Source organism: Mastomys coucha, unplaced genomic scaffold, assembly GCF_008632895.1.
Source record: "Mastomys coucha isolate ucsf_1 unplaced genomic scaffold, UCSF_Mcou_1 pScaffold9, whole genome shotgun sequence".
NCBI lineage: Eukaryota > Metazoa > Chordata > Mammalia > Rodentia > Muridae > Mastomys > Mastomys coucha.
The window spans coordinates 73,551,974-73,565,649 of NW_022196915.1; the positions used below are offsets into that span (position 1 = coordinate 73,551,974).

Sequence of the window (13,676 nt, forward strand, 5' to 3'; positions counted from 1 at the left end):
TATATATATATATATATATATGGATGTGTGTTCTCCAAACACATTGTGCAGTAAGAGGCCAATGACAAGATACAGAAGAGAAGTACTTACGCATTTTCAATTTTTTATTGTTGAAATTATTAATGTCATCTTCGTTGGTTATTTTGCTTTGCTTCAAAATACATTTGATATGTGCTTGCCAGACTGGTTCTTGCAGAGGTGTGTGTGTGTGTGTGTGTGTGTGTGTGTCTATGTGTGTGTGTGTGTGTGTGTGTGTGTGTGCTTGCGCGCACGCACATACGCATGCGGTCACGTGTGGTTTGTATGTGAAATGAAAGGTTTCAGTGGGCTAGTGAATATAAGCATGAAAAGGGGCTCATTTTGAAGTTTTGTTCTTTGAAACCAGGCTTTATTTGATAACATAGCTGAAGTGAGCAAAAGTTAGAGTCCTAATAACTAATATGAAGTCTGAAGAGCTTAGGTGAAAATCACATTGGATGTTTCTGTCACATTATAAAGAACCTTTCTGAGAGTCAGACTCCATGTATTGAGTGCTGTGACCTGGGAACGGACTTTATCTCTCAGGGTTGACAGATGTGTCCATCAAATCTAAAGGGTTGGACTAGATGGCCCTATGGGATGGCGCTGGCTCTAATTCAGTGTCAGGTTGTGTTGTTGTTAATATGCTCATGAACTATGAAATGATTTTTGGAATCTGTAGAAAAGTTTTGAAGCTTTAAGGAAGAAGGCAGGCTAGGACAGTGGATAGACTTCATTAGAGGCAGGTCAGACGCCTCGTCTGTAACTAGAACTGTGCTGTCTGAGGTAAGACCAGGATGCAGTCAGCACTCGCCTTTCCTCCTGCAGACTGGGGTGGGGATGGCATGTAAACAGTTTGCCCTCAGCTGCACTGCAGGAGAAACTTAGAAGTTAATGAAAGCAAAGACTGCCTTTGACAGTAATTGAAAAGTAAGCTATGAGAATCTCAGTTTTTGACTGCTACTTTGTATAAAAAGCTTGTGAAGACATCAAATTATGTGAAAGAAATTTCATGGTTGGTCATCTCTGTAACACTAATTGGCTCTAGTGAGTACAGTCTGAATCTTTTAGGACCAGAAGAGACAGCTTTTCAATAGCACTATCATTTTTATTAGGCACTTGCTCAGCACGTGCAGTGTCCAACTTCTAACGATGAGGTTCATTGTAAAGCAAGGACTTTTCAGATGTTCTCAGGCAGTTCTGCAGCTGAGTGTAGAGAAAATTAACATTCTATTCTGATTCCTGCAATAATTACTTCCTCTCCTAAAGTACCAGATATATCTTCATCCTTTTCAGTTAATATGCATAGCTTTAAGTGTTGTCATTTATCATAAAATTAAGTATATCTCCTTTTCAAATTTGCAGTAATATTTGATAATCATCATTCAGAACAGTGACCAGAATAATAAAACGATAGCTCTCTCCTCTCCCAAGAACTTTTTCACTTTTCTTCCTGCATTTTAATTGCTGTGCTGAGTTCCAGATCCAAACTGTTTGAGATTGACCTTTGAAAGGGGCTTCGGGAAAGGAGAGTGTATCCGTATATGACACATTTCTCTAGAAAGTGGCTATTGAATTAACATCAGATGAACTGTTAGATTTCACTGTTCTTTGTGGCATGACAGGTCCTTGAAAATGATCATTGGCTTTTTGGCTTATAGCTCATTTCTTCTCCATGCAGATGGAGACACATTTAAACAGCAACATTTGAATTCAAACTAAATCAGTTTTAGTTGTCTTATACAGTTCTTGGACTTCAGTGTCCTTCCTAAAAATAATCAAATATGGTATTTTCTTTTGAATACTGTGGAGGATGCTTAATAATGAGAATAGTGTTCATGCATTTATCCGTGTAGCACTATCGCTGTTAAGTAGAATTTCTTCAGTCAGAATGTCTATTATCTCCTTGTTTCTGGCAGGTTACAGTTCAGTGGTAGGATACATGAAACTTCAAGAAATGTAACTCAGACTTTCTTATAATTTCCTCTGTTATTATTAGAGTCAAAGGAAAGCTGTGAGAAAAAAAGATTTCAAAACATGAGGAGGAGGGAGAAAGAATAAATTTTCAAAATCATTCAAATTATTTTACCCTGATAATTTAGTTAGAATTTAAATTTTACTCAGTAAAAATAGATGCTATTTCTTGCATAAATAAAACTGAGGGTCTGTTTTCCCCCCATTTGTGATAGGGTACCTAATTCATAGCCGAATTCATCTTTAGAAAGCACACACACAGGGAAACAAAAATCAGGGCAGCAGCACTCAGTAAGAAACCAGTGTGCTTTTTGACGATATTTTGTTGCCTTAAAGTCCTTTTCCAATGTTATAATGAACTATGTACTTCCTCTGCTCGCTCTTTAATCAGAGTCTCCTAATCTTCCTGTGTCCTTCCTGGATCCACCCTCACAGTAAGGAAGGGATACATGCTTTCCTATGCTTTCTCTTGCATGAAGCTTTTTGTATATTTAAATTGCATAACCCCACATCCATTCCAATTTATTATTTTCTGTGTCCATAGATGTAAGATTCTTAATGTTGAAGATTTCATCAAATGAGGATAGATAGTTGATGAATGTCCTCTGGCTCTTCAATGACCCTTTTGGTATCTTATGAAAACTTCTTTCTGTAATAAACACCTAAAATGTATTGAGAAGAAATACTCGAGAACATTATATCTGATCTTCTCTGTTTTCCTTCCACTTCATCACTTGATGTGATAGTCATACTGTTATTTGGAAGTCATTTCCTGTAACTTCTCTGTCTTTACCCCTTCCCTTTGCCTTTCTCTGTTGACAGCTTAAGAAGGTATATTAACATGAAGATTATAGACCATTTTTTAACCTGGGAAAGTCAGAGCTACTTTGAACATACTAACTCATTATTCTTGCAAATAGGAAGAAGAAGGCACCTATGATCACACCATTGAGTTCCGTAGAGGAGGTGATGGACAGCCACGAAGGTCCACTCGGCCAACCCAGCAGTTTTACCAACCTCCTCGGGCTCGGAACTAATGTGAAAGGTAAAGTTGACATTGGCAGATAGTTTTCATATAAAGAAATGTAGTTTGTGTTCAATACAAGTTCAGCTACTGGTGTTTCATAATGATGCACATAGAAGGAGCTGATTATGTGATGCAGCTTCCAACTGACAGTATGATATACCACTTTTCCACTAGCTTTGGCTCATATCTAGAACTTCAGTGCTTCACTCCTATTCTATTAGTTACTGTTCTGTTGTTGTAAAGAGATACAATGATCACGGCATTGTATAAAAGAAACATTGAAGTGGGACCTTGCTTACAGTTTCAGAGGCTTAGTCTGTGACCCTTATGGCAGGGAATGTGGTAGTGGGCAGTCACAATAGCTGACAGTTCATATCTGATCAAGAAGATACAGAAAAAGAAACTGGATCAAAGCCCACCCCAGATGACACACTTCCTTCAACAAGGCTATACTCCTTCCAACAAGGCCACAACCTTCCAATCCTTTCCAAATGCTTCCACTAACTGCAGACCAAGCATTCAAATATATCAGCCTATAGGGAAATTCTGGTCCAAACCACTACACCTCCTCAGTTCTCTCTCTCCCTCCTTCCTTCCTTATCCCCCCCTCCCCTTATCCTCCCATCTCTCTCATTCTGTCTCTCTCTCTCTCTCTCTGTCTGTCTCTCTCTGTCTGTCTCTCTGTCTCTTTGTCTCTCTCTCTGTCCCCCCCCCATCTTTCTATCAATCTCCCATTTATGGTCTTATTACATTTATTTTTATTGTTTTTTGAGGATTTCATAAATGACTACTGAATTTCTATAGTACTTCTACTCCTTCCTCCCCTGACTCCGACTCCTCCATGTACTCCCCCCCCATACTCCCCCCATTCCTTCTCCCTTTCCTGGGTTTTTCAGTTAATCCAATTGAACACTCACATCTGAGGATACAGAACTAGAATCCACAAATATGAGAATATACCTCATTTCTGAGTGCTCTTGTATTATTTCATCTAGTTGAGTGTATTTAAGAAAGAGGGATATTTCACAGTGTACTATCAGGAGTCAGAAAGACAACATTACTCTCAAATTTGATTTGGAGGCTGTTTGCTTATCTAGAAGCATTCGTTCCCGTTTCAGAAAGAATAGGTGTCTGAAATTCATCTAGGGAGAGAGAGCAGAAAGTCAGGACGTCACACACTTGACAAAGACCTTTTTTCTTAATATGTTTTTGGAAGGAAATACTGTCACCTTTAGTAACCAGCCTATCTGCTTACTGTTTTCAGTCTCTTACGCTAGAACTTTTGGAGAATTTAAAACAAATTTCCCATTAGGTTTTTATTGTCCTACAGACTATTCTAGACTTACCTATATTTTCTTTCCAGTGTCTTCAGTAGCAAGAATGATAATTTTCTAGGAACTCTTCTCAGTTCCTCATTTTACAATTAGTTCTGCTAAGATTTTTGTCAGGATCTATTTTTCTCCTGACCAGCAGTGGCTGTGGAATCCTTCAAGTGCAGAGCGTGAATTGGGGTGTGATGAGAGTGGAAGGGAAAAAAATTCAGAGAGGGGGAAAAGGAAATTATCTCAATAATTTCATGTTGATGTAAGTTAATGCTTTAAATGCATTGGAATGCCATTAAACATTTAAGTTATTCACATTTCTTGGTACTTCAGATGAATTCAGTGTTCCTGAGCTTTATGTCCTTCAGCTGCCCAACCTATTTATAATATTCTAATATAAACACAGAACTTTGCTAACATTTAACTTCATATCTTAGTCTGCCTTAAGCCAAAGCCTCATATTAATTGACTTCTGACCCACCAGAGCCAGCCCGCATAGCTCTTAACCTTTTATCACCACCTCTTCTTCGAGCTCAGTCCAAGGCTATCAAGCAAACAGTCCTGACCCACACACAGATCAAAGAGGAGCTGCTGCATAACTCTGGGCAGTTTTCTGTAGCACACAGGAACCAGTTCTCAGAATTTTTTTAAGAAGCAGAATCAAAGTATATATATGAGGATTTAAGGAGCTTACACACTGTAGAAGATTGAATGTATACTCTCAAAATAAGTTCCTTGTATTTACAATTAAATAGAACTTTAAAGTAAATGAAAGTAGAGATCTTTTTCCTACTTTGTGGGGATTTTAAATCACTTAAAACAGTTTTTAATGAAGCTAAAGGTTCTTGGCGGGATGTCAGATTTCTGGAGCTGCTGTTTGGGTTGATGGGAAGGGTTGGATGGAGTGGATGGAGCAGGCTGGTGGTAGAGAAGGCAGGGAAAGGTAATGTGTGCACCCAGTGGGGAGGCTTAGTGCTCTCAGCCTTCTAGGAGTTTCTTTCATGTATTTTATGTTTAGGTTCCATGGAAATTTTTCTTTGAGAAACAGTACATTGCTTAAAAGTACATCATACACCATAGCCCTGAGGTAATTGTGGTGTAGCCACATCAAATCATACAACACAAACATTTCCTGATCAACTTACGTGACCCAGTCTTAGTTTTTATGCCCCCTATCTTAAAACTTTCATCTTGAATGCTGGGGTACAGCTCTGGTAGAGCTTGCATACTTAACATGTGGCAGTGGATTCTGTAGTCAGCAACAAAATAAAATTAATGTCAGTCTTTCACATGGTCCAAATGCTTGCTTGGCTTGGATTGTTTTCAAGGAGGAAAGTTTTGCCATAAAGTTTATGTAAAAGTAAAGTAAGCAAGACATGTAATGTTGGCTAGGAAAAATTTTGCATTATAACTCAACTATATTATTAAAACCTATGTAATATGATAAAATATTTCTAAGAAGAAATCTTAAATGGGAAGTTCAGTAGTAAGATATGTATACTTCCTGTTCTTGTTACAAAATTGAAGTCTTATTTTTTTCTTTTCACTTCCCTAAGTTTCTATTAATTTAAACATCCAATAAGAAGATATGTATTGATAGTCAGCTGTTTGACTTTCCATAAATATGAATATGCAATTATGTATGCACAAATATTATTTTTTTCTCAAAACTTACTTAGGGTGGTGAGAAATACTCTAGGCATTTCTGTTATCACTTCCAAAAATATAGTTTTAAAATCCATTCATTTATATTTTGTGTATGTTCCTGAAGTATAAATGACATAGAATTTTAGTTATGCACTTGCATGTTATTTCCCAGGAACATTTTTTTAAACTATACAACTCTATTTCCTGCTTCTCCAGGATGGAGACACACCTCAGTCACTGGGTCTCATGGTAAGGCCAGCGCCAGAGACTCATGAAACACACAGCTCCAGGACAGGGCCCAATGATAAAAGGGAGTCAGTGGAATGAAAAGATAGCTCTAGGTGTACAGAAAAGTACTGATAAATCAGACCTGAGATTGGAGGGGAGACAGCCCCAAATTCTCAAATTCTGGTTCCTGGACACTGTTTGTAATTGTTCCATGCAGTTTAGAAACAGGAGTGGATATTGAAGTGAATCTATACACAGCTCTTTAGACAGTAAAATGGGCTAATCTTTGGACAGTAAGAGGAGTTGACTTGAGTCCTAGGAGCTAGCTATCTAACCCACAGGACCAGTCACTGAGTTCGTTGTGGTAGATTACCTACCTGCCCAAGCACTGTTTCATTCATGATGCTAACCCAACAAGTCTGTCATTATTTATCTCAGCTCTTATGTTATCATCACTGATTTTTGTGGTTTCAAATACAGTGGCACCTGGTGCTGGAGATGTGGCTCAGCAGAGCAGACTTGCTGCTTGCTCTTACTGGGGATTGAGTTCAATTCCTTCATGAATATTGGGAGGTTCATAGCACCTGTACCTCCCGGCTTTGGAGGATCTAACACCCTATCGTATCCCCTGAAGACACCTGCATGTATATGCTCACACATGCACATGCATGCATGCGTGTGTGCATGTGCACGCACACACATATATATACACACACATACATGTACACTCATTCAAAGAAATTAAAATGAACTTAAGAAAATACAGATCTCTAACAAGGCAGGGAACAGGTGAGGGAGGGGACAAATGACAGACCAACGTAAATGATAAATGACCTAGGTGGACTAACTCATGTCAGGTCTCCTAAGAAAGTGTAGAAGAAGGTAGGCTAGCTGCAGAGCCCAGCAGGCCGACTGCTTCTCACTTAAGTCTTCCTTTGTGAAGGAGCTGTTCACTTAACTCATAAGTTCCTGCAATTGGTACCTAATAAAAAAGGATCTAGCAGCACCAGAGATCTATACTTCCAAAAGAAAAAGAATGCTGTATGTTTTTTAAAATGGGTTTTTTTGTTTGTTTGTTTTGGGTTTTGGTTTTACAAAGCAGGGTTGCTCTGAGTAGTCATGGCTGTATTGGAACTCCCTCTGTAGAGCAGGATGGCTTTGAACTCAGAGATCTGCCTGCCTTCCAAGGGCTGGAACTAAAGGTGTGGACCACCACAGCCTAACCTAAATGTTGGTGATTTAAGTTTATGAATGAGATTGTTTTTTCTAATTCATTCTGTTTGAGATTACTGACATTTATACAAACATTTGACATTTTAAAAAACATTTCAGCAGAGTTCTGCCTTTATAAAGTATAAAAGAGGTAATCTTAGGTTCAATTTGATTTTCTTCCCTTTGAAACAGGGTTTTTGTGAAGGAAGAACCACTGACTGAAACATCCTGGAAGCCATTGATAGATTTTCCACTTCTTCAGAGGGAGACTCAACATACTGGATATGATTTTTGGAGAAAGAATAAAAGGCACGTTTTTAGGGAAACGATTCAACCCTACACAAAGCAAGGCGGGAAATACTGAGTTCAACAGAGCAAATATCTTTACAAGTGGAAAACTTTTCTTCTGGCATCAATAAACACATTGTGTTGTTACATATGTTGTGCTGGTTTACTTGCCTGCTATTTTTCTTGTTGATCTGGCATTAGCCCCATACTAATTCCCTTTTCTAAAACATCTTATGGATGCCTTTCCCCTATAATTACATAATATATCGACTGTGTAGCTTACAATATTTTGTATTGCTACAATGTGAAGCCAAATAGCAGTTAATAGTATGGTAACAGCTCTCAAGTATGGCAGGAGAATTGAGCAGGTAAGTTTGTAGTTTTTAGTACCCTCACAGTTTTTACAGGTGTAATTTAAAAGTGGGTATACTCTTTCTTTTATATTTGAATTGTGTTCTTAGGATGTATTTGGTTGCAAGTAACATTAATAATCATTGGTATTGCCAAAGTTTTCCTATGTCCAGACCAATGCAAAGGATTTTTGATTTAAAATTTCTTCTAATCCTTACCACAGCTCTGGGAAGCATGGGTTACTATTTCTGTTCCACAGTATAGTAGGGGATGCCCTCCAGGAAGGTAAGTCAACTTTACCGAGACCATAGAATGAAGGTGCTGAATAGAGCAAGCAGATGTGCCACAGGAAACCACCTCCACTGTCAGACCATAGAATGAAGGTGCTGGACAGAGGAAGCAGACGTGCCACAGGAAACCACCTCCTCTGTCAGGCTCTGCCTAGATGCTTTTACATGCCCCTTTTCCCTAGGTTTTGTTTTCACTTTGGCCTGGTTATAGATGTCTCCTGCCATGTTGATAGCCGTGATGGCTACCAACTTGACTACATCTGAAATTAAATTTAAAAATGGAGGGCACACCAGTCAGGAATGTTTTGCTTAATTTGAAGTAGGAAGATCCAGATCTTGTAGTGGGAAGGCACATACCCACTTCTTTGGGATCCCAGCATACACTGAAGACCAACAAATCCAGCCTTGTGCACTAGGCAGCGTCTGTGTTAGACTTTCCGTTCATAGGCAGCCATTAGCTGGGCCACAGCCTGTTAAGTCATTGTAATAAATTATGTAAGTTCTATAGGCTCTGCTTCTCTAGAGAACCCTGACTAATAAAGTTGCATCTTAAATTTATTTTAGACTTGACTTGCATGCAGAATGATTCTTTTCTCTGAGTTTTCCAGCAGATGTGGTTTTCTCCTCACCGCTGCCTTGCGTCTTATCTCCTCTTTCATTTTTCTTTGTTTCTAGCCTTCACTTTCCCTTTGACATTTTACATTTATATATTTAGGTCAGGTTGTTCTTTCCCTACCAACGTGGAATTATCTTACAGTTAAAAAAATCTTTTATATGAATTTACTCAGTAAATATTTATTAAGTACTGCATTCTAGGCATTCTAATCAACCTTCTCTCAGGTGTCTGAGAGTTCATGATCAAGATCCCTTGGTTAGTTTGTTTTATATAGTATCTGTGTGCTATCCTTTTCATGTTCCTTTTGTTAGAAACTTCTTTAATGTAGTTTTTATTGAGCTCTGTTTTTTCTAAACTGTTCAAATTAAAGTATTACTTTTTTTTTATGGTCTCTACTTAAAAAAAAAAAAAGCATTCTTTCAATTTTAGGATGCTTTTCACCTACAGGCAGGAGTATTGGTTTTCTTAAGAAAATTATGGTCGAGGCTTGAGCAAACAGGTTGAATCTCTAGACTTTTGCCATTTTCCCAAATCTAGCCATCCTGAAGCATGGTTAGAATTGTGGAGAAACAACATTGAACTAATAAGAAAAACTAAGGCAAGAGGAGCCAAGAGATGCCCACTGTGTTCTCTCTCTAAGCCATGTACCAAGTGTGGTCTATGGTTTTGACCGCAGGACTGACTCTACACTTCCTCCCTGCTAAAAACTTTCACTTCTGTTTACATGAGACAGACTGTGGGCAGGCTGCCCTTGTCCGGGATAGGAGGGATTGGTAGTGTACTTGATCTTCCAGCCTTAGGTCACAGTGACCACACCCAAGCCTCACTGTATCTACCCTTTCTATAGAGGTCCTTACTTCTCTTAGGAGGCTGACTTTGTGACTTAACCAGCACATTTCACCTGCCTGCAAGAAACAAGCACAAAAGGAAGGACATGGCAGATGGAGCCAAGCAACCAGAAGCTTTTCAGCACTGGCCTTTGGCACACACTGGACTGTAAGACCTTATCCTATGTAAGCAAGGTAAGGGTTTGCTGGGTAGGTGGTTTTATATTACTGTTACCATCTAGTGGTCTTGATCAGGTTCTTGAAAATACAGTAGACATGAACAGAGAGAATCAGGTAGTAGTTGAAAGAACTACTTGGGGTGAGAAACACATGCATTTAGCAAACACAAAGAAAAAGAGAACCCCCCCCCCAACACACACACACACACACACACACAACTGCTGTTGCTGGTAGTCGTAGGTGTTTTGAGAAGCTGAAAAATCCAGTCTCTTCTTGAGGGCTGGAGTTTCTTAAAGTCCCTGAAGATTTTCATCCCTAAATTTAGGGTTGATCAGAAAGACAGGATGGTCTATAACTGCTGTATAAAGATGTCCTTGAATATACTAAGCCAGACCTTCAGCAGGAGCCCTACTGGCAGGATAAAAAGACTGCAAGGCCTTTGCTTTAAGCTATGAGGCTTTTGTTTTAGGTCAAGAGGGTTAGGAGGAAGCCAGCCATCTTGGAATTTCACCATCTTTTTTAAAACTAGCTATGGCCCTCCTCCTTTTCAGTCTGCCTACCAGGGAATGTGTTTAACTCTTAGTCACTCAATTATAAATATATCTCTAATCTTTGCTCTTTTTCAAAGTAAAAACAGTAGGAGATACTTATTCTTTAATCTATTATTTCAGGAATATCTTGAAGTAAAACACTGAAGATGAAAGTGTTCATTACCATGTTTCTAGAAAGAAAAAGACGAGATTACAGGTGCTAAATATAGTTTTGTATATGCAAGAAAAACACAGGGCTATCTCAGTTTCATTATTGCTCCAGAAGGAAAACGATGGATTTTTGTGTCACAGTTTATACAATTTGAAGGTGAAAATCAGTTAATGGAGGTGGTAACTTGGAGGTCTGGTCTACGTACTCCAATGGAAACCCCTGAGAGATGGAGGGTGCTTCCTCTCAGTCCTGCTTCCTCACCTGTCCCCTGGCGTGGTTACCAGTGTGAAGAGAGAACCTGGAACTTAAAAGAAAGCATGGTCACTCTCAACTGCTTCTGTCAAGGTGACTAATAAAGGGGTTCTTGGATCTCCTTTTTAAAGCCAAAATTAATTTATGCTTGTTCCTAATCTGAAGAACCCCAAGGTTGATGGAGATACATTTGGCCCAGTGTCTGCACTTAAGCTGTCTCTCACTCCTGTCAGCAGTCTCTGCACATAGCATGACCTTTTCTGACATCACATGAGGGGATTTTCTTCCTATACTTATTTATCTGTCCTTTCTGCAAATAACAGCTCATTTTATTAATTACAAGATGCATTAGTCAATTATGTAATGGAACAGAAGAGCTAGAATGAATATATTAAATATATTAAAATAATACATGTTTCCAAAGGGGATTTATTAGACTGGCTTACAGGATATGATCCAGGTAGTCCAGAAGTGGCATCTCATACTGGAGAGACAGAGAACCCAGTGTTTGGTCTGCCCACAGGGCTGCATGATTCGTCAGTCTCAATGGCTCTGAGGGCATGGGGAATTCTTGGAGAGCTGTTCATCAGTAATCTACTTTGGATTCCCAAAGAAGTTGGTTATAATCTCAGAGAAGAGTTGTTATAGCAACAGGATAGATGGAAGTAGGCAAGAAGGAAAAGTTCTTTTTACCATGCCCCATTGTATACTTAAATTTTTATCAACCATAATTTTTATATGGGTTCTTTAGAAATTGTCCTTTGGAGCAGATCCCATTTGCTTCATTGGGAATTCAGCAGTTCACAGGAATCAGCAGTGGCAGCTCGATCTACTCACAAGCACTTCACGAATATACCTACAGTTCAGTTCAATAGTGTCGGGTAGCAAACATGAATCATGATTTTCACCTTCAATGCAGAGACAGCTAGGCCTCTGCTACATTGGTATGAGTCAGTGGGAGCAAGCAGGACCAATAGGGATGCCAGGAGAAGTTCTCTGCCTGTACCTCAATCAATGAAGGGAAGATCATGGAAGACAAAAGACCAACAAGGTATTGCAAAGCTAGTTATGCAAGCCTCCCATCACTGTCCGTTGAGTGTTATTTATACTAGCTCCAAACAATGTGTCCTCCACATGTCTTGCCTCACTATGTGTCTGTGTTTTGCCTCACGATGTAAGCCTCTTAGCAAAATTCCACGAGTCTGTATCAGCTGACATCACTCTGCCACACAGCCTGAGTCTGCAGAAGCAGCAAAAAGCCACCAGACTACCACCACAAGTTTTTGGTGCGTTTCTTTCTAAGGAGTTATAGCAAATGGAGCTCAGCTATGCAATGTAAGGTGAACCAATACATGCCTGCTGTTAGTGGAGAATCCTTTAACACACATCCTTCCATGTGCTTGCTTTAGCAACACATCCTTTCACCTGTGTCTGCTTCAGGAAAACACTCCTTCATGTGTTTGCCTTAGCAAAACACCATCTGACACAACTGACTTTCCGAAGATGCTGTAAGTTTCCACTTCACCCTGTTAACTGGACGATATTTATAAAAGTGTGAGAGGCCAGCTGCCAAGCTTTGGGAATTTGCACTTTTTAATAATTTTATTTTTTTTTAAATAACTACCTTAGATATTCTGCCATAAATAAAAGCATCCTCAAGAAGGGATGGAAAGATTGCTCTTGTTGCTCTCCCCATGTGGGGAGGAGACTCATAACCCCCTGTAACTCTAGCTTCAGAAAACCTGATGCTCTCTCCTATCCTCTGCAGGCACCTACACATGTGGCATACACCAAATAAACACACATACACACACACACACACACACACACACACACACACTAAACCTTTAAAAAACATACTCTGTGAAAGGCTAGGTAGGAACAATACTCCATTTTACATATTTTATATTCTTTGGGAATTTTGTACATGTATACAATGTATTTTCATCATAACTGCTCCCTCTTCCTACTAACTCCTTCCAGATATGCTCCCGTGATCCCATTCTCCCATTTCATTGCCATGTTTTTTTCTTAAAAAAAAAAAAAAAATCTATTAAATTCAGTTACTGTTGCGAGTATTTGCTTGGGTATAGGGCCACCTATTGGAGCAGAGGCTACCTGTTTTCTGTATAATTGTTTTTAAATAACTCTTTTATGTCAGTTAGCTTGAAGGGAAATACCCATCATTAGCACAGGTTGTCAAGTGCCTTGGGTTTTGTAGGCAAAGAACACAGTTTAAAGGACTGGAATGATGTATTCTAACTTCAGGTGGCTCCTTCACCACAAAAGAAATGCAGTTTGTGCAAGTCTAAGTGTTTGCAGGACTTGTGCTTATGCTTAGAAGAGAGCCATAGGGCACAGGCTAACCACTTCATCTGAAATAGTTAAAATGTATGAAATGTTGCACTCGAGATAATAGACATCAGACAAGGACACAGGGAATCTCTTAGAAGATAGAAACCAGATGGGCCCCAAATTGGTCCAGATTGCTGCCTGGAGAAAAGTCCGAGACAGTGGAGTACTGAGAGGTAACCCAGGAAATATTGCTATCTCCGAGATGGTGGTGGGTGTTTAGGGAAGATAGGTTAAGAATTGTATGACAGGATAGCATAAAAGGCTCTCTAGCCTGAAGGGAACCCTGGGAACTGGAGTGTCGGAAGCTGCACTCATAGAGTCGCACCAACAGCACTGCCCAAATGTGAGCTGAACAAGGTCAGTATGTTTCACATTCCATTAAGTTCA

General features: G+C 39.3%; 1 protein-coding gene and 1 long non-coding RNA gene across 3 annotated transcripts in view; both read left to right on the forward strand.

Moving 5' to 3' along the window:
- The window catches only part of Tdrd3 (tudor domain containing 3), a 127,391-nt gene extending 119,524 nt beyond the window's left edge, over positions 1-7,867 (forward strand). For both annotated transcript variants that reach the window (XM_031362436.1, XM_031362437.1), the window contains 2 exons: positions 2,913-3,037; positions 7,621-7,867. In XM_031362436.1, the coding sequence (XP_031218296.1) occupies positions 2,913-3,029 (117 nt within the window). In that variant the 3' untranslated portion in view covers positions 3,030-3,037; positions 7,621-7,867. The remainder of the gene's footprint in view (positions 1-2,912; positions 3,038-7,620) is intronic.
- A 336-nt stretch (positions 7,868-8,203) lies between these two features.
- Positions 8,204-10,750, forward strand: LOC116085113. Its single transcript, XR_004116427.1, has 2 exons — positions 8,204-9,995; positions 10,652-10,750. It is a non-coding gene; the product is annotated as an uncharacterized LOC116085113 (long non-coding RNA).
- Positions 10,751-13,676: the final 2,926 nt, after the last annotated feature.